This window comes from Gilbertella persicaria (genome assembly GCF_025201335.1).
Source record: "Gilbertella persicaria strain CBS 190.32 chromosome Unknown B0P05scaffold_68, whole genome shotgun sequence".
Taxonomy (NCBI): Eukaryota; Fungi; Mucoromycota; class Mucoromycetes; order Mucorales; family Choanephoraceae; genus Gilbertella; species Gilbertella persicaria.
This window is the reverse complement of record NW_026252029.1, coordinates 63,474-90,715: the sequence shown is the minus strand read 5'-3', so window position 1 is coordinate 90,715 and position 27,242 is coordinate 63,474. Positions and strand designations below refer to the sequence as shown.

General features: G+C 36.4%; 12 protein-coding genes across 12 annotated transcripts; 5 read left to right on the top strand and 7 right to left on the bottom strand.

Moving 5' to 3' along the window:
- Nucleotides 1–10: 10 nt before the first annotated feature.
- On the top strand, nucleotides 11–1,922 carry B0P05DRAFT_563330 (uncharacterized protein). The gene is made up of 6 exons (XM_051580714.1): nucleotides 11–167; nucleotides 215–307; nucleotides 359–511; nucleotides 567–846; nucleotides 896–1,295; nucleotides 1,342–1,922. Exons 1-6 carry the CDS (start codon nucleotides 39–41, stop codon nucleotides 1,898–1,900), a joined length of 1,614 nt encoding a protein of 537 aa, XP_051429839.1. The 5' UTR covers nucleotides 11–38; the 3' UTR covers nucleotides 1,901–1,922.
- B0P05DRAFT_563328 (HbrB-like-domain-containing protein) lies at nucleotides 1,915–3,196 on the top strand. The gene is made up of 2 exons (XM_051580713.1): nucleotides 1,915–2,900; nucleotides 2,954–3,196. Exons 1-2 carry the CDS (start codon nucleotides 1,928–1,930, stop codon nucleotides 3,175–3,177), a joined length of 1,197 nt encoding a protein of 398 aa, XP_051429838.1. The 5' UTR covers nucleotides 1,915–1,927; the 3' UTR covers nucleotides 3,178–3,196.
- A 108-nt stretch (nucleotides 3,197–3,304) lies between these two features.
- On the top strand, nucleotides 3,305–4,959 carry B0P05DRAFT_448478 (uncharacterized protein; the record flags this gene model as incomplete). Its single annotated transcript, XM_051573848.1, has 2 exons — nucleotides 3,305–4,558; nucleotides 4,606–4,959. Coding segments are annotated over 2 exons (1,608 nt in total), but the record flags the coding sequence as incomplete, so codon positions are not given.
- A 1,571-nt stretch (nucleotides 4,960–6,530) lies between these two features.
- On the bottom strand, nucleotides 6,531–9,493 carry B0P05DRAFT_563320 (C-type lectin protein). Its single transcript, XM_051580712.1, has 13 exons — nucleotides 9,301–9,493; nucleotides 9,147–9,246; nucleotides 9,058–9,095; nucleotides 8,925–8,997; nucleotides 8,784–8,872; nucleotides 8,692–8,737; nucleotides 8,516–8,643; nucleotides 8,442–8,469; nucleotides 8,369–8,387; nucleotides 8,206–8,318; nucleotides 7,242–8,157; nucleotides 6,945–7,195; nucleotides 6,531–6,897 (listed from the first exon to the last, which is right to left on the bottom strand). Exons 1-13 carry the CDS (start codon nucleotides 9,478–9,480, stop codon nucleotides 6,689–6,691), a joined length of 2,190 nt encoding a protein of 729 aa, XP_051429836.1. The 5' UTR covers nucleotides 9,481–9,493; the 3' UTR covers nucleotides 6,531–6,688.
- Nucleotides 9,494–9,914: 421 nt separating this feature from the next.
- Nucleotides 9,915–12,793, top strand: B0P05DRAFT_592046 (uncharacterized protein; the record flags this gene model as incomplete). Its single annotated transcript, XM_051582957.1, has 10 exons — nucleotides 9,915–10,002; nucleotides 10,046–10,143; nucleotides 10,196–10,440; nucleotides 10,490–10,570; nucleotides 10,616–10,842; nucleotides 10,890–11,036; nucleotides 11,110–11,153; nucleotides 11,199–11,244; nucleotides 11,293–12,086; nucleotides 12,134–12,793. 10 exons carry the CDS (start codon nucleotides 9,915–9,917, stop codon nucleotides 12,791–12,793), a joined length of 2,430 nt encoding a protein of 809 aa, XP_051429835.1.
- Nucleotides 12,794–12,826: 33 nt separating this feature from the next.
- B0P05DRAFT_480367 (uncharacterized protein) lies at nucleotides 12,827–13,832 on the bottom strand (the record flags this gene model as incomplete). Its single annotated transcript, XM_051575125.1, has 3 exons — nucleotides 12,827–13,399; nucleotides 13,441–13,516; nucleotides 13,570–13,832. 3 exons carry the CDS (start codon nucleotides 13,830–13,832, stop codon nucleotides 12,827–12,829), a joined length of 912 nt encoding a protein of 303 aa, XP_051429834.1.
- A 59-nt stretch (nucleotides 13,833–13,891) lies between these two features.
- B0P05DRAFT_320145 (uncharacterized protein) lies at nucleotides 13,892–16,010 on the bottom strand. The gene is made up of 7 exons (XM_051573523.1): nucleotides 15,621–16,010; nucleotides 15,440–15,572; nucleotides 15,147–15,394; nucleotides 14,954–15,098; nucleotides 14,763–14,893; nucleotides 14,594–14,712; nucleotides 13,892–14,545 (listed from the first exon to the last, which is right to left on the bottom strand). Exons 1-7 carry the CDS (start codon nucleotides 15,816–15,818, stop codon nucleotides 13,954–13,956), a joined length of 1,566 nt encoding a protein of 521 aa, XP_051429833.1. The 5' UTR covers nucleotides 15,819–16,010; the 3' UTR covers nucleotides 13,892–13,953.
- Nucleotides 16,011–17,031: 1,021 nt separating this feature from the next.
- Nucleotides 17,032–18,628, bottom strand: B0P05DRAFT_563305 (velvet factor-domain-containing protein). Its single transcript, XM_051580711.1, has 9 exons — nucleotides 18,550–18,628; nucleotides 18,448–18,472; nucleotides 18,318–18,382; nucleotides 18,188–18,266; nucleotides 17,881–18,120; nucleotides 17,762–17,825; nucleotides 17,440–17,710; nucleotides 17,241–17,390; nucleotides 17,032–17,192 (listed from the first exon to the last, which is right to left on the bottom strand). Exons 1-9 carry the CDS (start codon nucleotides 18,554–18,556, stop codon nucleotides 17,137–17,139), a joined length of 957 nt encoding a protein of 318 aa, XP_051429832.1. The 5' UTR covers nucleotides 18,557–18,628; the 3' UTR covers nucleotides 17,032–17,136.
- Nucleotides 18,629–20,094: 1,466 nt separating this feature from the next.
- On the bottom strand, nucleotides 20,095–20,722 carry B0P05DRAFT_563299 (uncharacterized protein). Its single transcript, XM_051580710.1, has 2 exons — nucleotides 20,396–20,722; nucleotides 20,095–20,347 (listed from the first exon to the last, which is right to left on the bottom strand). The coding sequence occupies exons 1-2, from the start codon at nucleotides 20,604–20,606 to the stop codon at nucleotides 20,124–20,126; spliced, it is 435 nt and encodes a 144-aa protein (XP_051429831.1). The 5' UTR covers nucleotides 20,607–20,722; the 3' UTR covers nucleotides 20,095–20,123.
- An 802-nt stretch (nucleotides 20,723–21,524) lies between these two features.
- On the top strand, nucleotides 21,525–22,436 carry B0P05DRAFT_563298 (protein RHO1). Its single transcript, XM_051580709.1, has 5 exons — nucleotides 21,525–21,557; nucleotides 21,609–21,698; nucleotides 21,745–21,945; nucleotides 21,994–22,128; nucleotides 22,183–22,436. The coding sequence occupies exons 1-5, from the start codon at nucleotides 21,549–21,551 to the stop codon at nucleotides 22,333–22,335; spliced, it is 588 nt and encodes a 195-aa protein (XP_051429830.1). The 5' UTR covers nucleotides 21,525–21,548; the 3' UTR covers nucleotides 22,336–22,436.
- Nucleotides 22,437–23,827: 1,391 nt separating this feature from the next.
- Nucleotides 23,828–26,101, bottom strand: B0P05DRAFT_499918 (FAD dependent oxidoreductase-domain-containing protein). The gene is made up of 5 exons (XM_051575423.1): nucleotides 25,539–26,101; nucleotides 25,133–25,485; nucleotides 24,965–25,080; nucleotides 24,850–24,916; nucleotides 23,828–24,802 (listed from the first exon to the last, which is right to left on the bottom strand). The coding sequence occupies exons 1-5, from the start codon at nucleotides 25,807–25,809 to the stop codon at nucleotides 24,038–24,040; spliced, it is 1,572 nt and encodes a 523-aa protein (XP_051429829.1). The 5' UTR covers nucleotides 25,810–26,101; the 3' UTR covers nucleotides 23,828–24,037.
- On the bottom strand, nucleotides 26,102–26,962 carry B0P05DRAFT_563292 (polysaccharide biosynthesis-domain-containing protein). Its single transcript, XM_051580708.1, has 6 exons — nucleotides 26,786–26,962; nucleotides 26,700–26,719; nucleotides 26,580–26,650; nucleotides 26,319–26,530; nucleotides 26,255–26,268; nucleotides 26,102–26,200 (listed from the first exon to the last, which is right to left on the bottom strand). Exons 1-6 carry the CDS (start codon nucleotides 26,925–26,927, stop codon nucleotides 26,138–26,140), a joined length of 522 nt encoding a protein of 173 aa, XP_051429828.1. The 5' UTR covers nucleotides 26,928–26,962; the 3' UTR covers nucleotides 26,102–26,137.
- Nucleotides 26,963–27,242: the final 280 nt, after the last annotated feature.

The following is a 27,242-nucleotide window of genomic DNA, read 5'->3' as shown; positions in this document are numbered from 1 at the left end:
TCCTCCCCACTTTCATTTTCTTTCTTCTTACTGTTAATATGAGACTGGCCGTCTATGGCTGTGTATCCTCCATGCTAGCTATTGGAGTAGTCCTTTCTGCTATGCACCAACGTTCCAACTTTTATGCTGCCTGCATTCACCTTTCCAAGTCAAGTGCCTGTATGATGGTAAATGTATACATGGTGTTGTAGACCTTTATTGACATCATGTTTAGATATTACTCAATATGGGTTTTATATTATCAGTCTTGTTTGGAAAGGCTCTACAGACTATCTTTTTTGGTAGACTAAGAGCTATTGAAGTCGAGGCAAGTATCCTACTTGCTTTGAACTAACATTGGATTAACAGACATGAATAGCATTTGTATGAAAGATCATGGTATGCAGTGACAGAGACTTGTTTAGCCATGACTATATTTCGAGAAGAATTTGATCTGCAGTTTATTGTGGTCTTTACTACACTTTTGTTCCTCAAGATTTTCCATTGGTTATGTCAAGATCGTGTTGAGTTTGTAAGTACTGAAAAAGACATCAATGCAAACAAGAAAAAGACTTATGTGTGTACAGATGGAACAATCCCCTACCAATCGATTGGCGTTTCATGCCCGAATTGTCAATTTGCTGGCCTTGTTGCTCATCATTGATGTCTTGTTGGCTCACCATGCTATTAGTGTCACATTTGAAAAGGGACCTACTATGATGATTATGTTTGGATTTGAATATACAATCCTTATTTGTTCTATTGTGTCTACCATTGGAAAATACATCTTAAATGTGGTCGATATGCAATCAGAACAAACATGGGAAGGCAAATCCATGTATGTCTTTTACCTGGATTTAGTGGCAGGTAACCTATAAACAAGACAAGCAGAATGTAGCTTATACTATTTCCACAGATTTTTTCAAGCTGATTACTTATCTCGGCTTCTTTTTGTATATCTGTCTGAACTATCAATTGCCTCTTCATATTATTCGAGATGTGTATGTTACCTTCAGGTCCTTTGTACAGAAATGTAGAGATCTTTATCGATACCGTCGTGCTACTCGTAATATGAATGAGCTTTATCCTGATGCTACTGCAGAAGATTTAAGTCGGTCAAGCGATAGTACATGTATTATTTGCAGAGAAGAAATGCAAGTGACTGAAGTGACTGAAGTGACTGAAGAGGAGAATCCTGAAGCTGCTGCTCATCGAGAACAGAATTTGGATCAACCCAAGAAGTTGCCTTGTGGACATATATTCCATTTCCACTGCTTAAGAAGTTGGCTAGAAAGGCAACAGACATGTCCTACATGGTAAGTGTTTTTTTATACAGATAACAACCTGTAACACTCTCTCTAGTCGTCGCTCTGTATTAGCAGAAAACACTACAGCTGATCCAGCTCAACCTCAGCAGCCTCAGCAACAGCAACAGCAACAGCAACAGCAACAGCAGCCTCAGCAACAGCAGCCTCAACAACAGCAACAGCAACACCCTCAATCTCAACAAGCAAATACCAGTGTCTCTTTCCCTTCCATTACATCAAACCAACAACCTTCTTTTAGTGTACTTACACCTTCCAACCAACCTTCTTCCATACCTGGATTAATTCCTTTAGTCCCAATGCATCAAGCTCAGACTACAATACCTGCCAATTTATCTGAGGAAGAATTGCGTATCTTATCAACAACCACAAGAGAAGCAATAGAACAACGCTTCCGTATTTTGGAAACTGTACAAAACCAAATATTCCAGTCTATGCAGACACTTGCTCAAGTCATGAGTATCATGCCACAAAATGAAACTACAGAGAGTTCTGCACCACCACCACCAGCAGACGAAGCAAGTGAAAAGAAAAAAGGAAAAATGCCTGATCATGGTCCAAGTAGTAGTAGTCAACCTTTATTTGAAGAACAATAAACTTTTTTTTTTTATTTTTTTTCTACCATGCCTTCTCCTCATACTGCAGATGAGACAAACAATGTCCCTTTGTCTTGTTCTTCAAACTCGTCTTCTTCTTTGTCTGCAAGTATAGAAAACAATGCTTCACCTAATCCAACACGCTCATTATCTGCTACTACCTTGACGATCCGTTCTCCACCCAGTGGCGGTGGTAGTCAAACAAAACGCCACAGTGAACGATCGAATTCGACATCACAATACACCACTCGACAAACAAGTACCGAGAAACTACCACAGCGGCCTTCTTCTCCCATCACTTCACCATCTATTCATAAATCATTAACAGCTTTGGATGCCAAAGCCATCACGCGAGATATGGAAAAGTCAACTATGCACTTGCGAGAAGACATGATGTCGCCTTCTTCTCCTACGACTGCACAGAGCGCTAACAATGGTAACTTTTACTTTGGCTCCAATAATCCTTCCACAAACAACAGTACATTTCAATCCATGGCAGCACCTTCAAATACACCTTCGCATTATCCATACCATCGACAGAACAGTGTGAGTAGTGTCATCACATTGCCTCCTACTGTTCACCAAAATAGTACGCAGGCAGATGCATGGCAAACACTCTGTGTACGCGTCCTGCCTCTGTTTAATGGTGAAGGTGTTCAAGGAGCTATTGAAGACTTGAATGATCTCCTAAGACGATGTATATCAGATCCCATTTCACCACAATTCTATCGAGATATCGAAGCTCTATTGAGAGATGGCATGTTTACACTCAATGCTAAAATGTTTGGTGTCACAGATGAGAAGCTGTTGGATAGATTAGTCGAACAATGGTCTTTCTTCTTTACTTATGCCCTTCCTTATTTTGAAGCTGTCTTTTTACCTTTGAGAACAGATGTTCGATACCGTTCACAGGATGAAGCAGAAATGTGGAATGTTCGTAGTATGGCATTAAGAAGTTTTCGAGATAACGTCATCTTGTTACAGACAAAACGATTAGAAGGTAAGCTGTAAGGTGTATGGATCTCACTCTCTGTCTCACTCACACATGTATAGATGTGTTCAATAAGCTGTTTACTGATTTTGGCAGCTCACAAAACCCAGCAGCCACTGCAGCCAAAATGCTTCAAATGACCTCTTTATTGGCTTCTTCTCCAGATCATAATGAAGAGATAGAGCGTGTATTATCCAACTTGAAGGCAAATTGGAAGATCATGATGACAAAGGGGGATCGAAGAGGGTTTGCAGGAGTAAGAAAAGTTCGACCATTGAATATTTAAACCGTCGTTTTTTTTTTTTTTTTTTTTTTTTTTTTTTTTTTTTTTTTATCTGTTAATGAAGCCTAAAATTACGCCTTGTGCTGGTAAAATAAATAAAACTGTCTTTGAGAAAAACTGATCTGTTTTAGAGTGTCGAGAACAACGTCGAAAATGTATTCGAACTTCGATAGAAACAGATTGTGAACGATGTCGACGATTAGGAAAGCTTTGTCGATCCAGTCGTGATTTAGAAATAGCTCAACTTATACTGACTAATCTAAGATCTCAGATCCAACAACTTGAAAGAAGCATAGAGCATGTTGAAAAAGAGATGTATAGCAAACATCTTGTTCCTTCCACAATGACATCTGCAGTCATGGCCCACAGTCTATCAAATCAATGGAAGTTTCATATTCACAATGGTCATATTTCTATTGAAACAGGAATCCAATCCATTAGCGACTTGTTGCCTCTTCAGACGTCTATTTCATACCTTTCACCTTTCAGCGCAGACTGGGGATTCAACAGTGATTGCAGCAGTCAAAGCAGTGCCAGTAGTAGTAGTAGTGATAGCAGTATTTATCTCGGTGGAGACTCTGGCCTTTTACTCAAATTTCGAGCAGACGATACCTCCAATTGGATTCCTTTCAACGTTGAACTCTTGACACGCTTAATCGAATTTGATCAAAATGATATTTTAATACCGAGAAAGCTTGTATTTGATCCTAGACCCATGGTATGCGAGTTGGTAGATATCTTTTTTCAATGCCATAGCATTTATCGCACTTTGGTTCATGAAAGTTCCTATCGTTCTCGACTATTGTTCATTCAAGACCCTTTATCCGATCCAATTACATTGGGTATCTGTTGCTTCGTTTGTACTACTCCTTGTCTACATGTACGCTATTCTTTACAAGACCAACGTAAAATGGCAGATTTTTTCTTTACGAGATCAAAATCTATCATCATGAATCAGTTTGATTTATATGAAAAACGGCTCGAAAATGTAATCTCCATTGGGCTTTTGGTGCAATATATGCATACAACACTTCGGTTTTCAGATTGTCGAAACTTGCTTGATTTGGCTTTTGATATCTGTCTTGATCTACAAAAGGATTATACGGATGAATCTTCTATTTTCCAAAAACAATTGACTTCGCCTGTGTCCTTACAGCCACTTACAGAAAGCGTCAATACGGCAATGTTCACTAGACACATTTTCTATATTGTCTACTTTCGTAGAATGATCAATTTTATTGAAAAAGATCGGTTCTTTGAGGTCTGCTTCCATCTTCCTCCATTGGTATATACAGCAGACGAGTCTGAAGAAACCAAACGATTTGTGAAGTCTCAAAATTGGATTTTGATGATGCTGAATCATCCTTTTATGACAAGCTTAATGGTAAGATTGTATTCTTGTATGTTTCTTTATCTCATATCCCTTTGTAGAAACAAATTCACCTTGTCCATTTTGGTCAAATATGCACACTTAGTTTTGACTCTATTGTCAAATTAGATAAAGTCATAGACGAATGGGTTGCTGCCATTCCTGACGAGTTCCGTCTTTGCAGTGATTACAACAATATAGATATGTGCAAAGCAGCCATTGATATGACAACAGATGCTTTTGTGTTGTGCAGTTTTGGTGATTTCTGTATGCTCCAACTCTCTATCTATACGACACTCTTAAAGCCTATACCAGTGAATGCAGAAGGCGAGCAAGTCTTTACTTTTGTTATGCAACACTCATTTCAAAAATCCATACAAGCTTGTGCATTATTAGTCCATACTGTCAAACGACTTTTTACTATTTCCATCGCAGATGCATTATGTAAGTTGCTCAACAAAACTCAGTTATACTAAACTTATGTTATATTAGGTAATCATACCACCCTTGCCTATGATATCCTTTTCAATGCTATCTATTTACTTATTGAGTTATTGCTTTGCTCTAATAAGCACGTTGCTAAAGAAGCCAAAGCCATGATAAATATATGTCACGAAGAACTCGGTAAACTTCCTTTTATGCCTAATATCAACATACTGGCTGAATCTTCACCTTTGGTCTATATCTTTTCTAAAGATCCAAAAGACAGGCGATTCAATATTGAATACTATGATCAATTTTCTCATCCTTCATTTGCTATGGTATATGATTTGACAAGTGTTGTTAATAAGCTTTGAGCTTTTATATTATAATGTAGAATTAGTTCAATAAATGTATATATTGTGAGCAATTGTTCTTTTGATGAAGAACAATTGCTAAGAGTATCTTTAACGCATCGGAAACCAATGGTAGCGGAACGATCAACAGAAGCAGACATCAAGAGGTATTTGCCATGGGTATCATTACGATAAGCTTGAGGGAAATAGTGTGTACTGTCCTTGGGCTTATAGTAAGAGCCACCATAAATAATATCAATAGGAAAAATCAAAGAAAGCAGGACTAAACCACAAACAGAATGGACAGCTATCTAGTAATGTTCGCATCCAAGACCATCATCTTAAGTACTACCTGCATTTAATACTTTTTCAGCGAGAATGCTTTCAACATTACTGTAACCCTCAAGTCTAGTTCTTCGCCTAATGACTGATAAAAAAAAAGATAAATTACTGGTTTCTTTGCGTAATAAACAATAAAAAAAAAACTTGCTTATTGTTATAATTTTGATAAATGATTCTTTCTCTTTTCCTTTTTACATGATTAATTTTTCAAATGTATATTCACACAAAAGTTGTCACTTTTTGAAGTGGACATTGGAATGGAAGGAATGTTTGCTAACGCGCTTGATTCAAATGCCTTTGAATACAAATAAACTTATTGAAAAACTGACAGAAACTGAGACTTCTAAAACAATTCTAGATGCGTTAATAAAGAAAAGAACATACGATTAAGCAGTCAGTGTAATACAGAATAAAATAGTATAACGCAAACTCTAACTGCATTATTCATATTGATGATATAGACGCTTGCAAAAAGCACTGAAGCATCAAGCACTGAAGTGCCAACGGCTATCTTGAGTAGCCAAAAGAAAAAGAGTCAAGGTAAGAAATTTGTACCTGTAGCTTTATAGTCATTTATGGATATGATTATAGCTCTCTGCCAAAGACAATATGCATATTGGCAATTCAGCAGTAATTTTAGAAGAGCTACTGCTTGAATACAATGAGAACTTGTTGATTGAATTACCCAAAGATGAATAGTCTTCATAATAAGTATCATGCAAGGCTTGAATTCATGATATTACAATAGCATATTTATTTTCTTTTAGATTATCTCAAAACTTCACCATTGATATTTCAAAAAAGTCTCAGGCATCGCAATTGAGCTATTTTGGCATTGAAATGGCAAAAATATGCCTACAAAATTAGTCCACCTGATGAGCAGAACTGGTCTCTTCCATCGGTTAAGTGTTTATATCCTTTTATTTTATTATAAACAAGAATTGTAATTCAGTTCTTGCATTAAGTATTGATATCAATTATTTAAAAAAAAATTGCCATTCTTATCCAGGCCACTATAGATTGCATATTATAAGCATTGCTCTTCATCAAAGGAACAATTGCCAAGAGCAGCAGCACTCTCTTCAGTATCTTTAACGCATCGGAAACCAATGGTAGCGGAACGATCAACAGAAGCAGACATCAAGAGGTATTTGCCATGGGTATCATTACGATAAGCTTGAGGGAAATAGTGTGTACTGTCCTTGGGCTTATAGTAAGAGCCACCACGAATGATAGCTATAAAGGAATGAGTTTGGATTGCTAAAATTGATAGGTCCTCTTACCTGCTCTGGTGTGTTCATCTTGATATACATCAGTCCATTGCCAGACGTTACCAACCATATCATATACACCCATACAAGAACGACCAGCAGGGTGGGTGTCTACATCAGCAGGTGGGTGTTCGGGGTAAAGTCTATCACGACCACTATAGACCTCGGGTACCTTGGATTCATCCCATGTGTTGCCCCAAGGATAAGTGCGATATTCATGGCCACCTTGAGCGACATATTGCCATTCCCATTCATGAGGAAGACTAAAACAAAAACATGAGCACACATAAAGAGCATGGATAAACTTACCGCTTGCCTGCCCATTTAGCATAGGCTCTTGCATCTTCAATAGAGACATGAGTGACTGGCTTATTAGCGCGATCGCATGGATAGCAACCACCAATCCAATGCTTCAAAAAGTTAGTAGGATCCGCAGGCTTATAATCAGTCTCATCAAGAAATTTTTTGAATTGGGCTTCAGTGACAGGATAAGCATCCATGTAGAAAGTATGAATTTTCATACGATAAGTAGCATGGACGCGGGAAGCTTGAAATTCCCAAGGGTACTTGATATCTACACCAGGATATTCTGCGGTACCGCAAGGATGTTCACTTAATCCTTTGACTTGGAAATCAAAGACGTCACCTTCAATACGCACCATGCCACATATATTTTCAGAGCTTGTTTTACTCACAACAACTTCATCCAGTTCTTGCCATAGCATAGGAGAAGACATAGGATAGCAGTGAAGAGGCTTGTGGGAACGACACTTGAGTTTCTTCAAGAGTTCATCAAAACCGGTGGGTAAAACGGATACATCAGAAGTAGCAAAGATACAGCCATAGCCATGAGGCTCAATATCAAAGCTAAGAGTGGCAAGTCCATCACAGATGTTGGTAGGCTCAAGTTCAATACCATGCCAGACATCATAGTATTGAATACCAATATGATAATTCACGACAATTTGATGACCAGTGACAGCAGCAGGACCACGGTTGACAAAGGTCCAGACAACTTGGTCCTTAACAACACGATTAGGAAACTTGCTTGAGAAGACAGTTTCCCAACGAACGCAGGGGCAATGAGGCTCCCATTCAGGTGAAGCAAAAAAGTCAGGGCCAAAGCATCTGAGAATACTAGCTGTGCGGTAGAGTGCTTCAGCATCTCTTGGTGACATTTGATTACAAGTACCAAATATGTTTTCCCATAATTCAATACCCAAACCTAGTCCAAGTTAGCAAACACTCCTTCTTTATGCATAAAATTTCATACCATTAAAGAAAGCATGTTGAATCATGGTAGTCTTGTTTCTAGACCATTTATCAGAAGTATGCGTCATACGTCTAGGCTCAAGGAGCTTTCGAGTAGAGACAGTAGGGATATGACTAGATGATATTCAATATGCTGCAAACAAATGCAACTTGCTGTAACTTACTTTTTAAAATCAAATTTAGCTAAAAGAGTTCTTTTTAGTTTCAAGGTCTCTATGAATGTATTTGTTTATTTACCTGTGTCAACGATGTTCCATTGCATAGTCTGAATCATGAAGTTAGTATAAGTCAAATCAAGTTTTGTGTTTTACCTTGCAAGAAGCTTCATTGGTAGCATGTGACTTGAAGGCCAAGGGATGACCAATAGCGAGTGCATTTAACCAATAATCTTGAGTGAAGTGAGCATCATCACTTGTCATACCGTCGATGTTGTATTCCTCTAGAATAAAATCGGAATTAGGCATTGCAGATAGAGTAATGCACTTACTAAACAAGCGAGGGAGGATATAACTCCAGGAGGCTTGAGGATCACGCTAAAGGAGGTTTGAATAAAATTAATCATGAGTATCATTAACTTACTGTGCCATTGTCCCAACCAAGGACGGGGAATAAAACCTTGACTTTCTTACTATGGAATTCTTGTACTAAGGAACGAATTCCGAGTGTTCCTGAACACAAACAGTCAGTAAGTACCTAAACGTGTTTTCTTATCAATTCTACCTCCGGGAAGACATCTAAAATAGTCTTCAGAATTACGACTATCACAACCAAGGTTGGGAAAAGTAGGCCAAATCTAGTAAACATAAACAAATAAACAATGAATGATTGTCTTCTGGCGAATGTTGATACTTACAACAATGGAATCAACGGCACCGTAACGTTTTTCGGCATCTAATGAAAGAAATAGGAGTCAGAATTAAATGTTTCTATTTTTATACCAACCTTTGAGATATCTATCCACAGTGTATTTGTTGGTGACAGGATCATAGAGATACAAGTCATTCACCATAACATGAGGTTGAACATAGCTTGTTTGAACCCACTGTATCAGATTAATAAGCAACTATATTCGGCTATATGGAAAAAAAGAACTTACATGAAGTTCAGGAACATCCAAGGCAGAAGTAACATGACTTTCCTCCTTTTTGTATTGTTCAAGACGCCATTTTCTTAAGCTATTAAGCCAATCTAAATAGTCCCGAGGAGAAGCAGGGCCTTCAACTTGATGAGGTTTGAATTTGAGTTGGTAATCTTCAGAGAAAGCCTTAACAAGCATAGGAATAATGAATTAAAGAAGAAAGAAAGAAAAAAAAGAATAGGATAGAATTCACTTTATATATCCAATTAGCGTTCTAGGATCAACAATCCTTCTTACTGGTTACTTTGTTGTTTATAATGCATGTACATAACAAGAAACAAAGCATCTTTGTGGTTTAATTACTAAAATAGTCCATATTTTCGCGGATTGAATGGTACATATTACCTAATGTAGATGCTACTCCATTCAAGGTGTTGTATAAACGTGTGTTTATTGCTTTTTTATCTTAACTAGCCGATATACGGAATGGCTTTGACCAAAAGGAACCATTCATTCAATTGTACTACATCGTAGCACTGTTTGAAGTCTGTCGATGAATTATAAATAAAAAGTCACGATAAACACAAGATGTCTAAATTTGGACACTTTTTTTTTGGTTATTCTTCGCCATCATGTCACATACATTCATTATCTTAGATGGTCACCCAAACGTATTTGCGCCGACAACAAGAAATACTAAAGAAAAAACTGATCCAACACGTAAGAAACAACCAGTAAATAAATTGAGCTTATTGTTATTTAGAGCAACTGCCACTGCTCCCTCTTTGGGCAAATATGGTGCAAGCTTCGATCGAGTTTTGTCGCGTTACTTGGGATCTTCAACACTTGAAAAGATACCTTGTAAAGCTATTGATTTTATCTGATTATAGATACTCATAGTTCTCACTTTTAGATCAATGTGCTTATAGCAGGAGAAACACCTATCTTATTAAACGATTTACATCAACAAAGCATACAACAGTTAGAAAGTCAGTTTCCTCACGCCCAACCTCGACAAGCTTTCACACACGACCGACTACAAGCTGCGATTGAATATGCTTTTCGCATTTATTCAGGCACCAATAACAATGAAGCATTAAGGCGTTGTCGTATTGTTATTTTAGCTGTTGCAAAACAATCCACAGAGAAATCATTTGAGTAATAGTATTTTACCGTATTTCCCACTCTTGTTAATCCATGATGATAGATTTCGAAATAATCCTGATGACCCTGCCCGAGATCTTCGTACCATGGTTTATAAAGCAATTGAGAATACAAATACTCTCAAGTAAAAAGAAAAAAAAAACGATAAAATGTACTGATTGTCTTGTAGAATAGACCATGTTCAAGTAGACATTTTGCGTTTATTACCGTATGTTGAGACGCCAGAGACTCCTTTGCCTCATAAGATTACTTCAAAACGAATTTCTTCACAACTTACCATGTCAGTCTATAATATTCCAAATGGCCAAGATGATTTGAAATATGCTATGCGCCACTTGGCACAACTTTACTATAATGTCCATGTGCTACATATATCCAATATTCCAATGAAGGCAAGTAATACAGTTTATACATACTATATACAAACATACTATAGTCTGCAGAACAAGCTCAAATTACACGTACAATAACTTTGTATTATCAAGCAAATGGTCATCATTTGATAAATCAACAAGAACCAATACGAAACTTTAACATTCATGATCCAGCTTACCTCAAATACCGAGAACTAAAATTGATTTATTCTAAACGTAGCAAACGAGCATTGCCAGGCAAGAGAATCTTGTTTATTCCTTTCGGTAGCTAACACTTTTTTTTCTATAGAACACGAATGGTGCACATGCATGCATAGTATATCACCTCTTAAAGTAAGTGAACTTTTTTTTTATAGTCATTTGTTTATTGTTCTTTAGCTTCATGACCTGGCCACACAAGTATTTCTAGACATGACATTCCAAGGTGAATAAAAGAAAAAAAAAAGAAGGTGATACTAATGAGGCATGTTAGGTAGCATTTCCTATCTCGTAACAAATGAAACAAAGGCTTGGACGCATATCTTAATGGCACAGAACGGTGCTATCTTTTTGCATTGTCTCAACAGTCAACTTCAGCAACAATTCTCAGAAGCAGAAAAAGACTTGATCTCATTATCCAATGTCAAAATTGAAGGCATGTTGGACCAAGGTGTACAGACAACGGTTTCCAAAACGTCGGAATTAGCGGACACCATTCTTCGGCCAAACTCTTTTGAGACTGTGAAACAATACTTGGAAACTGTTGCCAACAATCCGTTGTGCAAGACAGTACCACTGAATCCTTCACGTTTCTCACATCACCTGCCAATCACACATAAATTAAGCGAAAAGAACACTTTGTATACATCACGTTCGATTGAAAAAGCAACTCGGTGGCGCACTTGCTTCCGAGATTGTGAAGGGACAGACAGATTTCCTATTACATTAGACGATGCAAGCTCTATTGAAGACGTATCGATGGATGTATTGAATGGTATTCCTAACAGTTCTGGATTTGGTGTGGCTATAGGTCTTGTGCGCGACTTGCTTGAACAACTCCAAGATATTTTATTAAAAGATAAAATCTTGGACAAGGAAATCAAGCCTACAAAGGAATTGGTTTCAATGATCGTTGTTGAGTTGGTCAATGGCATGGAAGGCTTAGGTCAAAAATTGTTTATCAAGGGCTTGCCTAAACAAGAAGCCAAGCTTGTTTCAAAAAAACTATTGGTGGCATTGTATTTAGTAGGCAAAAGATTTGCTAATGACTCCAATCAACATCGTGAGGTAAATCATATCCATAGGCTTACAGAAATGTTAAGAGTTCTTTATAGCTTTGTGCACACATTATCTCGACTATCAAAGAAAGAACTGAGTATCAATTAGAAACCAATAAAGCAACGCAAATCAAGAAAGAAGAAGCAGGGCTAGACGATGTATGGAACCAAGTGACACGTTATGAAAACATGTCCTTGAGAGAGCGAGAAGAAGCTGCCCAAGGTATTTTACCAGATATCAAACAAGAAAAACAGGCTGCCGAACCTATACTGTTTGCTGGACAGTTACCTCCGCAATTACTTCAGTCTACACCGTCATCAAATACCAAATTCAATCCTAGTTTTCGATCTCGTCGAGGGGGACAAAATACAACAACAGCCCCATCCGATCCAAGACAACACCCTTTGCCATCTACCGGCTCAAAGAAGCCGACCTATCCAGATCCTTCTGCAGCCGTTCCTTATTTAACATACATCAGTCCTACTTTGGAAGAAAAAGCAGATGAAGAGCGACAAGAAGAAAATAGCTTAGGAAATCCTGGTAATTTGTTATGGCTCTATTGGATGCATCAAAAAGCAGGGAAACGAGGCAACCAAGAAGAAGGCGACCTCAATAGTGGTACTGAACTAGTTCACAAAAATAATGTATGGAAGCGTGTCAAGAAGGAATTTCAGGGACGACTGGCTCAGGCAGGAGAGAAAGGAGAGATGTTATAAGATTTATACTGAGATATCAACTTTTCTTTTTTATTAATTAACAACCTGATTAAAACCGTTTGACATGGCTTGAATACCCCATTGGACATTCTCATAACCTTCACCTTGGTTATTCTGCATATCTTGTGCTTGTTCTTTTACATGTCTTTTCATTAATTTAGTAAACAACCAAGAAACGACAATCATGCCTACAGTGGCTAAAGTGAAAAAGATGTAGCCAAAGTTTTGCGCTTTACTGATATCTGTGTTTGTGGAAGCAATGATGGCTTTGACAATGAATCCAATAATGAGTATAATTCCCCAACAAGCTGTCAATATCCGCAAATCGTTTCTGAATTTTGCCATGTGTGTATAAATCCAATTAAGCGTCGTTTGTTTGTCCCCTTTGTTTGTTTGTTGATTTAGCCTTTGTTGATCACTTTGACTTAACTCCTGATCTACTTCAGTTCGAGGCATAAGTTGATTTGTGATTTGAAATACCAAAGGTCGAAGTTCAAATGATCCAATTTTGATAGGTATTAAGGACAGTAAACAAAATACACCCACAAGTAAAGGTACAATGGATTCACAAATAGAAGACACTGCTTCTGAAGGTTGAGCTATAGACTATTGTGTATTAGTTTTGCTCATTCTAGGCATATACTTACAATGATGCCACTAATAAGAAAACTAATGCCAGCTACTAATCCCAATACATCTAATGTTCTTGTCTTTATCATTCGCCTATTTTTTTTTAATCAAGTTAACAGATTGTTCACACAGTTTTTCTTATTTACGTTATCACGATAAACAAAGGAGGACAAGAAGCAATTATCATAGCTACTACTTGACCCAACCGAGGCTTCAATAGCTGATAGAGTAAAATAGGCAGCCCTATACTCCAAAGAATAGCCAAGAATATGTTTGTAATAGGTCTACCCTCAAAAAATCGAAACGAAAAAATGTCTTGAAGACTGCCTAAATCCATAGGCAAATCTTCATCTTGTTTTGATAGTCTATAAGGCTGTTGTTGAGTAGGTTGAACCCTAGAGTCGTTCATTGAAATAGAAAGAGAGAAAGAAACAGTAAAAATAGCAAAGAAGTAATATGACGTCAATTAAAAGTAACACAAATACTAGCATGAATCATGAGTTTTATTATAGTGTGTATAAATGTGTGGATTATGAAAACTTGTAGGAATCTGAGTCATCAATAAACTTGGCTCGATGCTTTGCTTTAAGTTCAGCAAGAAGATTATTGTTCATGGCTGGTATATTATTTCTCTTTCGTATTTCTTCATCACGCTTTTTGGCAGATTCAAGTTCGTCTAATAAGCTAGTTGTCTGTTGTTGAGCTGCTTTAAACAAAGGATTTTTATAAAGGCTATGTACAGTAGCATCATCTGAAGGAGAAGAAGCTGATTCCATAGTGAGTTGATTTTGATCTTCAAAAAGGTTATTTTTGACTGCATTTCTTATTGGTGAAGGTGAATGACTCTTTTCTTGTTCAGCTACTTCTAACAATTTGCTATTGAGTGCACTTGGGGCAGGTGCATTATTACTTTCTGCAGACCAAAACCCATCATCATTTGCCCATGTTTGAGACACTGACGTTTCTTTTCTTTTATCGCCCTCTTGGAATGTAGAAATACGCTTTGGTGTTGGTTTGCTGATTCTGCCATTTGCAATACCTGGTGAATGGATTTCTCTTCTTGCATTCAAACCATGGATTTCTCTCCAAAAACGGTTACTGACACGGCTTCCTCCAGGTGTGCTGTTATTATTCATAAGTTATAGTTTGCAATTTTAGAATCATTCTCACCTAATGGTTTCTGTAGATCTCAACTTTGCGGTGCTGATTTCATCAATTACATTGCGTTTTGGGGACACATGAAGACGAGATGCAGAAGCTTTTCTAGACAGAGAGGAAGGGGTGTTTTTCTAGTATAGGATATTAATACCTTTGAATGCTTATAATGATGATGATTTACATGATAATAATCAATAGATTGAGGTGGGGTGGCTAATTGTTGGTTTGTATTAGATTTGACTGATACAGAGTGTGGGTGGCGACTGGTGGATGGTTGAGCTTCTTTTTGACTGAATAAAGAAATTCGGTGCTCTATGGATGCAGTGTTGGCAAACAAAGGTCGCTCATCAAGGGATTTGCTTTGTGACATACTAAAAGAATTGGAAAAGACTTCTTCTTCTTCTTCGTCCTCTTTCTTTCTTTTTAAAGGTGACCTTATAGAGACATCTTCATCGATGCCTTGATAGCTGTCATCAATTGACATGGTCGAAGAAATTTCATCAGCCAAGAATGAAGACTAGACAACAAAGTTAGCTTAGAGCAGATCAATTAAGTTGAGATTTACTTGTCTTTTGATTCTTGCTAGGTTCTTTTGTAATCGATCCATACGATGTCTCTCTTCAAGCAATTGTCTCTGTAGTCTATGAGAACTCATACGCCTGTTGGGCAATGAATCCTTAGTTGGCTGATAAATATGTGTATTTGGTGAATCTTCAATATCGTATTCGACCAAAGAGGGTGTTTCAGCAATGTCTGATTCATTATCTTGATAAAAAGGATTACGACTAGGATAATCATATTTTGCTCGTGCATCTAGTAGCCATTTAGTCAACGAATAGGCAGAATTACTATAAATACCCTCACGCAAAGAATGTCGTTCAATAAGAGGAGTTAAAGAAGTTCGAGTGCGGTCATGATTATCACTTTTTTTTTGTCTTTGAATAGACCTTATTCTATCCTGTGTGTCCAGAGTTCTTTTTCGAATACGAGACTACGTTTATTATGTGAGAGACAAGTACTAGACAGTCTAGTCGCTTACTTCACTTGTTCTAGGAGATAGAGTAGCTTGTAAGTTTCCATAAAAGCGATCAAAGTCTCGTGTTGCTGTGTCTTTATAGTGCTTTACAGCTTCAAACAAAGGTGAAGCAATAGCTCTCAAAGGTGAGGCAATTGTTCTTTCTGGCGTTTTAGGTATTCCCTCATAGTCATCTGCTCTCGTTCTTCTTGGGGAATACATTTTGCACAGAAAAAGAGAAAGGGAAAAAAATATTGCAAATCACGGGGACTCAAAAAGGACTTGCTAGAAAGCGCGCCTCAAAGACGCGTTTAAATTTTTTATATGGTGATCGTGTAATTAAGCCACAACCTGCTCTATGCATAATCCTTTTCGAATTTAGATACCTTCAATACACCAAAAGTTTATTTTCTTACCTCCAACAGAAACTTCTTAACTGGCTTCATCTTCCTTCATCAACGTAGTGTATTTTTTTCTACATACTTTGTCTATATTTCTTTTCACCACAATGACTTTTAGAAAGGTATTTTTTGCTTTTTCTACTTTGTTGATCTGTCTTAAGCCGTTTTTAAGTCGGTATTGTGTACACATTTGGAATTTATTAAATAAACAATGATCGAAATTAAGCCACAGCAGTGAAAGCAGTTCCGAAATGTATCGAACAATGCTTCGAAAGATAAAAATTTATCACAATTAGAAAAAAAATCTGTTCAATGATTAAATGCGTTTAATCAGTGCTATATGCAAACAATGGAACACAACAGAAGGCGATAGTGCTTTTAAAACAAAAATTTCAATCTCAAATATATGTAGGAATGATATATACTCAAATAGGTCTGACTGTATTAGCAAGAGTTTAATTTAACATAGCTTTTTTCTTTTTTATTTCTAAACATAAATCTAAAGACAAAGTGCAGTTTAGTGCTTATAAAATATGTTCTATCGTCCTTCAAAAGGTAAATTAAGCTTTAAAGAGTAACGCACCGTGTAAAAATAATTTCTCCCGAGTTTCAGGAGACGATTCACAAGCCGTTTGTCATTTGAAAAAAAAAAATCTTGTAGTACTCGATTAAAAGAGAAACATGTTGCTAAGATAAATTGGGAAGCTAGTACCATTTGATTGGTCGATGCCCGCCTCTTATCTCGATTTCTGATATTTCTAACACCTCCGCCCCTCAGGGATATTAAATTCTTTTAAACATTAAATCAAGATACAAGTGTCACGAATACTAAAGAAGCTTTTTACCGCAACTAAAAGAAAAAAGAGAAAAAAAAAAAGAAATGACGATGTAAATAGTTAGTATATTTTTCACGTTGACATTGATCTTGTCAAGAAATGATATAAGCGGGAAGATTACGACAAAACTTTGGTAATAACTAAGAATTCTCTGGAAATGAAAAAACTGGTGTTACAATTGACCCAGGAAAAAAAGGCTTAGTGATTATTTGAAATGTTTATTGTGCGAAAATGTAGGTGATGGCTATTATTTTTGATTTCATAATATGTGTGTGTATATACAATCCTCAATTTTATCAATATTCATTTAGGGATATAGTGTAGAATTGAAGGCAACTCTTTAGTCTTTATAGGGTTACCTATTCATTGGGTTAAAAAACCGATAATAGACATAGTGTTGAAATTACCTCGGTAAGGGGTTGTATTGGTATCAAAAGCATTTTTTTCGTGAATGATAATAGGGGCTAGTTTACACACTTCATTTTTTTCTGTTGTTGACTGGTCATTTTGGTCTAGAAGATAAGAAAGACTGAGTCTACGCTTATTTGGCACTGTATCTAATTTGAGTAATTTAATATGGAGAAGAGTATGTGAGTGTGTGCTTACCAATAGAATGGACTCTCTTAAATGCTGATGTTGTTCTATTACAATGAGTTTGTTGTTGTTGTTGTTGTTGTTGTGTTATTTCTTCTTCGTCTTCTTCCATATCTGAGGGTGATGGCTTTTGATGAGGTGCTTCAATTGCTTTTCTAATATCTTTTCTTTTTGAATGAACATATCTGGATGGTCTGGGACCAGACTCCTTTCTAATTCTAATCTTCAGTCCCTGTTTTGCAAAGTTTTGAACCAAAGGGCATGATCGATACATGCCAGGAAACTTTATTTCATTAGTGAATGGATGTAAATTTATCGTAACGTTTTTGCTTACCGCTTTTGCTGAATAAACAGTAAAGGGCTCTGTAAGTACTGAGGAATTGTAGCGGACAGTTTGGCTATAGAGAAATAAAGTCAGTGAAGAGAGTTAAAAAAATAGAAGATGTTGTTTACTCCCGAATATCGAACAAGCACATTCGTAATCGATAATTGCCTTCTGCTCTCACAGATATATCTGAAAAGACAAAAAAGGCACCTTCCGTCCCGTCTAAATCTCTTAGCGTATAAAGAGACGAAACAGTCCGCCCAACGGTAAGTTTGCTGTGTAGTAAAATATTGAGTTGCTTTTCAGGATCATCATTAGCGGGAACAAGTACAGCAATTAAAAACAAGTAGGAGCATAAGGCTGAAATTCTATACGGGGTTTTGTCGTTTGAATCGTCAATGTCTACGTCTATTTGTTGGTTTTTTAAGCGTATACCTCTCTATGCTTTCTTCTTCGTTCATATTTTTGATTTTGATCTGAACAACAGGTGGTGGATCAATAGGTCTTCGGTCGACTACGAAATATAAGTCAGCATCACACTTGTCATTTACTCTTTTTGCTTAACCTCTTTCACCAATACCGCACATTCTAGAATGCACAGGTTGCTGCCTAATAATCAACTCAAAAGAACTAAGAATGAAAGGTTAAGTAAATCAAGAAAAAAAAGAAAAGAGAAGTGAAATAGAAAGATTTACTTGTTTGAAGTATCAGGTCGAGTACCTTTAAATTAAATGTTTCCTACCCATTTTAGTTTATTTGAATGAAAGTTGACATGTTTTTTAAGAATTAAAACAAACCTTGCATTTTGCTTGAATAAAGAAAGACAAAAAGTCTATTTAAAGCTTATTTGAAAAGAGAAAAAAAAAAGAAAGAAAGGGAAGAAAATAGGTCCTGCGTGCCGTACATTTGGATTTCTTTTTTTTTTGTTTGTCCTGTTGCCCGATCGATAAGTCTCCCGGGCCAGAAAAATAAAATAAATAAATAAAGTATCCCCGCACATAGAGCTACTTTAATCCAAAAGCTTTTTGTTTATGTTTGCCAGCCTATTGGAGTGAATTTTCGACCAATTTGGGATTTGCACTACATAAAAAAGCTTTTGTACAGCATGGATACATGTGTTTTATGACTTACTGAATGGTCTTATGTGCGCATTCTGCCCCGGCCAAACTCGGGAACAAGAAGTATAATATTTTTACCATATTCCCAACCCAATTAATTCGGGTTTTGATGACAGCTCCTCATTTTTGTTTGAGATCGAGCTCAAGTATTGTTATGTTACGAGTAATCCTGCACGAGCAATCGTTGTACTATAACGCATTGAATTACTGCTATGAAATGGAGAAGTATATATTCTCATTTACTTTCTAGAACACACTTGCATTTGTACGCATTATCAACATACTAAGTGTGTTACACAAGAACCAGGAAAAAAATTAGACATACATCATTCATATTCATTTTGCCAAATGATGTCGCCAAAAAAAAGTTAAATTGTCGTGCTTTTAAAAATGTATATGGTGCACTCAACGCTTTTCGATGTAAGAATGTGAGGAGGTAAAGGTCAATATTTTTAAAGCCTTTCGTTACATCTCTCATTCTTAAAAATTTGAATATGTTGACCTTTAACTATTCATACCCTTACGTCGGAAATGATATGATTTAACAAAATAAGTTTGTAGCGAGTTTTTTGATTCGCTAAAGAACAAGATTTCTGGTTTAAAGGATACCGCATGATATTTAGACCCAAATAATGATAAGAAGGTGCTAAACATTCTAATATTTACTTTGTTCTATCACAAGGGGCCCCGTTCTTACTACAAGCAGAGTATAAATTTGTCTATTGTCTTCAACTTACAAACATATGTACTTGTCCATTGTAGCTCACTTTGTAAAATAGGTAACAATGAAAAAATTTTGTTATTCATTTTTTATAATCGAAATCTATATATTTATATGAAAAGTAATCTCTTTTATGATTGAGCAGAGTGTTTCTTAATGCAATAGCATTTTAATACATTCTCCTTTTGAGACATACGCAAGTTTTCTAAGATTTGAGCAGAATGTAAAATAGAATACATATACAGCACTTATTAAACTCGAAATTCTTTTTTTGGTATATGAGGACCAGTTTTCTGGGATCAATCTCTCAACTTGCATTGAAGGAGCTAAAGTTACTAGTCTCTTTCGAAAATCTTATGTTTTTTTTCATTGTGGTCCTTAAAATGAATATTCAAATCCTTTGCTCGCAAGTGCTGTTCATATAGCCTTGCTTTGATGTATCATCGGCCCTCATTGTACAGCATCTCTTTCCTTTTTTTTTTTGAAGCGACGATTATTTCCTGTCTTGTGAAAGGCGTATTATGTAATTTCTTTATTTGTTTTTGTCGATTGCTTTTTTCATAGCTGCGACTTCATGTTCTAATTGCTGCCTTGCTAACTTTTCCTTCTCTCTTTCAGACTGAAGTAGCGCTTCTCTCTCTTCTGCAAACTTCTTTTCTCTTTCTTTATACTGGTCTTCATAAAAGGCCCGAGAATGCTCGTAGTCTTTATGACTTACTACTGCTGGTGATTGACGGTGTTGGCGAGATTCATAAACTATAAGTAACGTAGCATGAGTCTATTTTCTAACAAGACGCGACTTACTCCAATAGCCTGCATAAATGAGACCAGATGCTGCGGCTGCCACACCTGCATTTTTGACGTTACGTCTGTATTTCAGTACTCTTTCATAATGTTCTGAGGAGCCTGGTGGTCCAATAGCTTTAGGCTCGAAACGATCAAGGGCGTACTTAATTCCATACACGGAAGCACCTCCTATCAATGCTAACAAGACGGGCGGTAATCGAGGTATCATAACAGCTGGAAAAATAAAAAAGACAAAAAAAATCTGGGCTTACCTGGTGTTTGTGTGACTCTAAATACAGCTTGAATACGAAACTTTTTTAAGGGGAATAATATTTTATGAACAGCCTTTGGCTAAAGAAACTACATCTTGTGTTGATCCTTCAAGCCTTCTCCTTATTTTTCTATACTTAAAAATGGCCTTCTTGAACAAAGCTCATATTGCTTCGAAAGTCTTCTCTTATCTCTATTAGAATCAAAGTCAACTTCAATCTGATAGCAATAGATGTAAAATCAATTTTAAGAGATAATTGACTTTATGCAGGGTTTACTTTAGGTTGCTTTGATGTTCGTTTTGAATGATTTGATATCATTTACCAATATTATCAATAGTTTTTGTTCGTGCTTTTGCTTGACAGAAACAACCCACCGTGTCTTTGATTCAATAACTTCTCTCTGCTTGTTTGTCTCTTTATTTGCTCTGTCTTTTATTTTTTAATGAAAGATTACATCATTATTATCGTTATTAGATCTTTATGAATCAGGAAGAGGAAAGGTTCTTTTTGAGAAAACAAGTGAGATGCATTGCATGTCATTTTTTTCCACGAAACTTAATGAAAGCAAGGATGTGTATTTTCAATGTATCAAATAAAATAAGAGAATAGAGTATATAGAGTTGCGTGCTATAACAAGGCTGCCTATTCCACAAACCACTATAACGTTGTTTCTAATGTAAAGGGACTCATTCGACTTTCAATTGAAAGAAAATTGCCTGAAAGCAAGTAGAAGCTATGGTTACAAAGACATTTGTTGCCTGAATCTGTACCTCAATTCAATCAATTAACAAACTGAGTTACAAAAAATCTACCGCTTTTGGTGAAAAAATTCAGGTCATTTGATTTTGTTTTTTCTTTTCTCTTCTTTTCTTCTTGTTACAATATTAGGCAAAAAAAGGATGCGAAAAGTAAGGCAAAATCAAAAGAAAAATTGAAAAACATTAACTTTTATTATATAGCTTAGTCGAAAAAAGTTGGTCGTAGTTGGTGACGGTTTTTGTGGTAAAACGAGTCTACTCCATGTTTTTCAACACAATGAATTTCCAGAGGTACGTGAAGAACAAACAAGAAGCATGAAGTAAACATTCGCCTTAGGATTATGTTCCAACTGTATTTGAAAACTACATTGCAATTATCAATCATGAATCAGGAAAATCAATTGAGTTATCGTTATGGGATACAGCTGGCCAAGAAGAATATGATAGACTTCGACCATTATGTTATCCCGAGACAGATGTCATTCTAGCTTGCTTTGCTATTGACCAGGTTCAATCGTTTGAAAACGTCAAAGACAGAGTATGGTTTGTTATTGCTCATACAAAATATGTATAACCTATTTTGTAGTGGATACCTGAAATGGATCACTTTTTGTTCAACACACCTCGTTTATTAGTTGGAACAAAAAGCGATTTAAGAGTAAATGGAAAGCGTATAGCAGAGTTACGCACAAATGGACAGCAGTTGATTACTGTTGAACAGGTACAGTGACGATAACAAACAAGAAAAAAAGTTGCTTATTGTTTGCATATCCAGGCAGAAGCATTGGCAAAGAAACTCAATACACAATACATTGAATGTAGTGCAAAAACGAACACAAACATTGCTAAAGTAATCCATACAGCCACGGGACTTATTCTTAGTAATCGCAAGGGAGGATTGAAAACCAAGATTTGTACCTTATTGTGATTCATAAAAAAACAACAACAAAAAGTGATCTGCTTTTTTTTAGCTTATTAACGTGCCTTTGAGCTTTAACACACACACACACACACACACACACACACACAAATATACCAACTTTTGAAAAACTTCATGTTTACCTAAGCTCATTCTTTTGAGACTTCTTTACCTAAACATTACACTTATAACCTTTCTTAACTAAGCTTGCATGGCAGAGTTTCTTTCTTTTCATGTAAAAATAGAGTATTGGCGCTTTTCGAAATGAATCGGTATTCCAATGCTTTAAACTGGTGAGCTATAGAGAAATAGGGCAGAGGTAGAGCTATAAACTGAAATAGCTGTCCAATAAAAATAAGCTATTTGTATTTATATGTTCCATTGTGTAACAAGGACATACAATCTTCAGTACTTGAAGAATAATTAGAGCCTTTTTTTCAAATAACTTTAAAAATGCCTTACCCCAGTAAAAGAAATTTGTGCTTTAGGACTAGAAGAAAAGATGAAAAAGGAAGACCTATGAAAGAAATTAGGACAGAAATAGCTGTTATCGAGAACTCGGAAGTCGTGGAAGATTCGCAGACTGTAGAGGATAATATCAACAGTTCTTTCCTAGACTTGCTCAAAGATAATGGGAATACAGGCTAGAAAAGACGTGGCCCTTATTCAAAAGATTCAAGATCAACTAAGTGTAGAAGAAAAGTCAAAGCCGAGAAAGTTGGTTCCAGAGCAACGTTGTTTAATTTTGGTATCACTGTTGTCGACAAAAATGAGATAGAGGAAGAAGTAAACGATCGATTAACTCACCCTCAAAAAGAGCTGTTGATATGATTAAAGAATCGATTGAAAAGTTACAGGAGGGAACTAAATCTGTTATGAACAAGGAGAAAGAGGGTAGCATAATTGAGTCGTACAATTTCTCTCAACTTCTCTGTAGGATTATACTTTAGAAATAGACTAGATGGTTTGCCACTCGCAGGATGATAGTGCAAGGAGCGTTATGAAATGGATAAAGGAATACCTTGAGCATGGTGATCTATCTGATCATTGTCAAAGTGCTCATTCCAAGAGAGGGCGTAGTGAATCATAGAGAAGAATAGTCTCAAGGCAGTTAAAGAAGATATCTGGTGTCAATAACATCAGCAAGACTGTATATAGTTCTTTAAAACAAGTTCCTTTGGCTGTCATCAATAATAATCATCTTTTGATTTTGAAAAAGAAATTAGAAAACTGTCATTAAAGAGATGTTATGTCTATTGTAGAAGCCTTTATTTTATTCAATAAACCGTTTTCTCTACTTTAATGCAAGCAATCGACATGCCAAAAAAAAGCTCAATCCTTATCATTCAAAACTGCATTATTTTAATTTGATTAAGGTTTAGCTTTCCGCTAAATCCATGCGGTTTGACATACTTTTGTAAAAAAAAAGAGGCTTTTCTCATACTATTGCCTTGTGAAACAATATGGCTCAACATTTACTTCTCTTTCTTTTTCTATCTATGTAACAGACTATAACACTCTAGTATAAATATGTATGCATGTATAAATATTTAGGATCGCACATCCATTGCTTGATGTCACACAATAGATAATGTAAAATGTAATGCATTTAATAATAACTATAATATATAAAGAGAAAGAGAAAGAGAATAGGAGATGAATGTGGATGTAGAATAATTTTGTATGTATATATATATATGTGTGTTTACATTTAAGCAGCAAGGGCAAGTTGTTGAGCCTTTGGTGCATGAGTCACTTTTTTATCAGAAGACTCTTCTTTCTTCCATTCAAAGTCTTCAGTTGCAGTGTCGATCAGCATTTCTGCAATAGCCAGGGAAGCAGTGCATGCAGGAGTAGGTGCGTTGCGGACGCAAAGGATTTTTCCATCCATGACCTTGCGCTCCAAAATATAGTCATTTGCAGCAATACCTCCCTTCTCAAATACTTGTGACATAACACCAGCAAAACTTTCTTCAACCATATCTTCAGTTAATCCAGGAACATAAGCTTGAGCAGCACGTAAGAAAGCACGCTTGTTCATGTCCTTATAGAGTTCACCAATAGATAAGGAAGGGTTTTTGAGAGCAAACATCCACAAGTTCATGTTGGTTAAAGAGGCCCAGATATCTTGCCACTTGAAATCAGTAAAAGTGTAGCCTTCACGAGCAAAAGACAAACAGGCACCAGGGCCAACAATCATTTGAATACCTCGACGTGTATTCACAGTAGGTGTAAAGTGAACACCTACTGGGATACCGCCACCACTAGGGACAGGATAGACATTCATGCGACAGATACCACGGTATTCAGGCTTGAGTTGATAGTAAGTGCCTCTAAAAGTAACGACCTTGGCACGGCTAGAATCACCTCCTGCAAGACCTGCAACGCGGTCTGAATAAAATCCTGCACAAGTGATTACATTCTTGGCCGTAACTTTAAGTGTGGGACCTCTTTGGTTGGGTTCGCCACCCCAAATCTATAAGAAGAGTTAGACTGTATTCAACCATTATTTTATTTTCTTACCTCTACTCTACCATCGGATCTACCCTCAAACTTACGAGCCTCAAAAGCAAGTTTGATTTCAGCACGACTAAAAAAATGTATGAGCAAACCGTTTAGTTTTTTCTATTCTTCTTACCCAGTTTGCATAATTTCATTAGCAATACATTGAGCAACAAGGCCAAAGTCAGTGATACCGGTGTTTGGAGAGTAAAGAGCAGAATAAGCAACGACATTGGGTTCCAATTTCTTGATCTACCATTTAATTATATTAATAAACAGATCGACACGGAGAATAGGATCGTACCTCTTCACTGTTAAGAACTTGAAGATCTTTTACACCATTTAAGGTAGCGATCTCCATCAATCTTTCGACTTGTTTGTGTTCCTTTTCATCAACAGCAACAATTAATTTACCACAACGTTCAACAGGCAATTGATTTTGTTTGCAGTACTCATACATCAAATCAGCACCACGAACACAAGTCTTGGCCATACGAGAACCAGGCTTATAATAGATACCAGCATGAATAACACCACTGTTGTGACCTGATTGATGAGCAGCCACTTCACGTTCCTTTTCCAGAACGGCAACAGTCATGTTGGGAAAACGTTTCAATAATTCTCTTGCAGTAGCTAAACCAATGATACCACCACCGACTAAAAATAGGAATGCATGTTGGTATGTTTACTCAAGATAAAACACGACTTACCAATCACAACATCAAAATCAGTCTTGCCATTGTTTTGAGCAAGAGATGTTCTAAATCGTTGCTCAGCAGCCATACCACGCAGCTTAGCAAAACCTGGGTTCTCGGGTGTATTTTCACCAGGCAAACTTTGCCAGAATTTGAGTTGATTTGATTCAGCATGGACTTGCTTTCTATCTGAGCTCATCAACAAGGCACCACCTGTGGTAGCCATAGCACCTAAAGCAATGACATTGCGACGATTTAAGAGTTTAATAGCAGAACGACCAAGCATAATAAAGAGTTATAATTAAAAGAAAAAGAAAGAAAGAAAGAAAATAGCTAGTTTTTATATATGATTGTTAACAGAAAGAAGGAGATAAAATATGTAAGGAAGTTTCTTTTCTATCCATCTTCTCCTATCTATTCATGTATGTTGTCAACAAGATGTATTGATTTGCCACAGTCTCCTAAACTTCCCCCTCCTTTCTCCTTTCTCTTGAACCTCCGATAGAAAATCATTTTGATATGTATATGCAGGAGCCAAACAAATAACTTGCCCCTTTTATGCAAAACAGTCTTTCACTCTTCTTTTCGCCAAGCATTTATAAACAAAAACTTTATTATTTCTTGCGCAAGGAATCATTCAATCCCTTCTTATTTCTAGCAATTTCAATAGCATAAAACTACATAAACGATAAGTCACTTTGTCTCCTGTATGCCGTGTTAGCGTTAATTACCTGCATGCGTACACCTGATGATTTGAAGTGTTAGATTACAAAAAGATGCATTTGATTTACTTACCGAACATAGTGTTTTGTTCTGTATAATCTTCTCTACAATCAATACGGATCAATGATCCAAAGTTATATTCATTCACTCTCTTTTCATATTTGTTAATAAAGTTTCTCCATTTTTCTTTAGCAGCGGGTGTCTTGAAGTGGTTTTCATCCAAATGTTCTACATTGATCTCTGGGAAGTTTTCTTCAAAATCCTTGAGGATTTCATCGTCAATGCTATTGTAGTTGTATTTAGTATTTTGCGTATACATATTTCCCGAATTACTTTGTCAAACGAAACTGACGAGGGTCGATAGTGGAAATCAACTTGAAGTAGGTCTCGGCGTGGTGCATAGCCTATAAGCACGTCAGTAAAAAAAAACACTTATATATCCACCAAACATACCTTGACAGCCCATTGCTTTTCTATAGAAAAAAGGTGTGGTAATAAGTCAGTGTGCTCTGAAACCATGCTAATTTTGTTTTTCTTACCAATATCTTCGAGTTGTTCGAGTTCGTCGGCAGTAGGAAGACGCATAGTTGTGTAGTTGACAGGAAGTTGAAGATGTTTTGAAAAAAAAAATTCTTTTGAATATCCTGCAAAAGCAGTCCTGCTGAGTTCTATCAAATGCATTTACAAAAATAGTATTGTCGAATTGGAGTCTTAGGGTTGTTCCGAAATGTACATTCAATTCTCGGAAAGACATAGTAGCGAGAGAGAAAAGACATTACATCTGCTGGCAAGTATCAATTAAGATTCAGTTAAAAGGAAAAAGAGGCTTTAGGCTACTATCACGTGAAATGATGTCCTTTGTATAGATCAAGATTTGTATTACACTTTGTACAACAGACTTTGCGCTTTTGAAATATATCTTGATTTGACATCTGTTGTTATGACTTACAGTTAGTATAGCTTGAATAAACATAAAGAGCTATTTTGCACTTACTC

Coding starts and splice junctions, on each gene's coding strand:
- B0P05DRAFT_563330 (XM_051580714.1), top strand. CDS start 39: ATGAGACTGGCCGTCTATGGCTGTGTATCCTCCATGCTAGCTATTGGA. Junction 168..214: donor AGTCAAGTGCCTGTATGATG/GTAAATGTATAC, acceptor CATCATGTTTAG/ATATTACTCAATATGGGTTT. Junction 308..358: donor TAAGAGCTATTGAAGTCGAG/GCAAGTATCCTA, acceptor AGACATGAATAG/CATTTGTATGAAAGATCATG.
- B0P05DRAFT_563328 (XM_051580713.1), top strand. CDS start 1,928: ATGCCTTCTCCTCATACTGCAGATGAGACAAACAATGTCCCTTTGTCT. Junction 2,901..2,953: donor ACAGACAAAACGATTAGAAG/GTAAGCTGTAAG, acceptor ACACATGTATAG/ATGTGTTCAATAAGCTGTTT.
- B0P05DRAFT_563320 (XM_051580712.1), bottom strand. CDS start 9,480: ATGCTTGTTAAGGCTTTCTCTGAAGATTACCAACTCAAATTCAAACCT. Junction 9,247..9,300: donor TGGATGTTCCTGAACTTCAT/GTAAGTTCTTTT, acceptor AATCTGATACAG/TGGGTTCAAACAAGCTATGT. Junction 9,096..9,146: donor TGTGGATAGATATCTCAAAG/GTTGGTATAAAA, acceptor TTCTTTCATTAG/ATGCCGAAAAACGTTACGGT.
- B0P05DRAFT_320145 (XM_051573523.1), bottom strand. CDS start 15,818: ATGTATTCCCCAAGAAGAACGAGAGCAGATGACTATGAGGGAATACCT. Junction 15,395..15,439: donor ACGACATTCTTTGCGTGAGG/GTATTTATAGTA, acceptor AATGGCTACTAG/ATGCACGAGCAAAATATGAT. Junction 14,713..14,762: donor AATCTATTGATTATTATCAT/GTAAATCATCAT, acceptor ATCCTATACTAG/AAAAACACCCCTTCCTCTCT.
- B0P05DRAFT_563305 (XM_051580711.1), bottom strand. Junction 18,121..18,187: donor GAAGAAGAAAGCATAGAGAG/GTATACGCTTAA, acceptor AACCCCGTATAG/AATTTCAGCCTTATGCTCCT. Junction 17,193..17,240: donor CAATACAACCCCTTACCGAG/GTAATTTCAACA, acceptor CCCAATGAATAG/GTAACCCTATAAAGACTAAA.
- B0P05DRAFT_563299 (XM_051580710.1), bottom strand. CDS start 20,606: ATGATACCTCGATTACCGCCCGTCTTGTTAGCATTGATAGGAGGTGCT. Junction 20,348..20,395: donor CATTTATGCAGGCTATTGGA/GTAAGTCGCGTC, acceptor CGTTACTTATAG/TTTATGAATCTCGCCAACAC.
- B0P05DRAFT_563298 (XM_051580709.1), top strand. Junction 21,699..21,744: donor AACACAATGAATTTCCAGAG/GTACGTGAAGAA, acceptor CATTCGCCTTAG/GATTATGTTCCAACTGTATT. Junction 22,129..22,182: donor AGTTGATTACTGTTGAACAG/GTACAGTGACGA, acceptor TTGCATATCCAG/GCAGAAGCATTGGCAAAGAA.
- B0P05DRAFT_499918 (XM_051575423.1), bottom strand. CDS start 25,809: ATGCTTGGTCGTTCTGCTATTAAACTCTTAAATCGTCGCAATGTCATT. Junction 24,917..24,964: donor AATGAAATTATGCAAACTGG/GTAAGAAGAATA, acceptor ACATTTTTTTAG/TCGTGCTGAAATCAAACTTG. Junction 24,803..24,849: donor GATCCGATGGTAGAGTAGAG/GTAAGAAAATAA, acceptor CTCTTCTTATAG/ATTTGGGGTGGCGAACCCAA.
- B0P05DRAFT_563292 (XM_051580708.1), bottom strand. CDS start 26,927: ATGCATTTGATAGAACTCAGCAGGACTGCTTTTGCAGGATATTCAAAA. Junction 26,720..26,785: donor CGAACAACTCGAAGATATTG/GTAAGAAAAACA, acceptor TTTTTTCTATAG/AAAAGCAATGGGCTGTCAAG. Junction 26,651..26,699: donor AAAAGCAATGGGCTGTCAAG/GTATGTTTGGTG, acceptor ACGTGCTTATAG/GCTATGCACCACGCCGAGAC.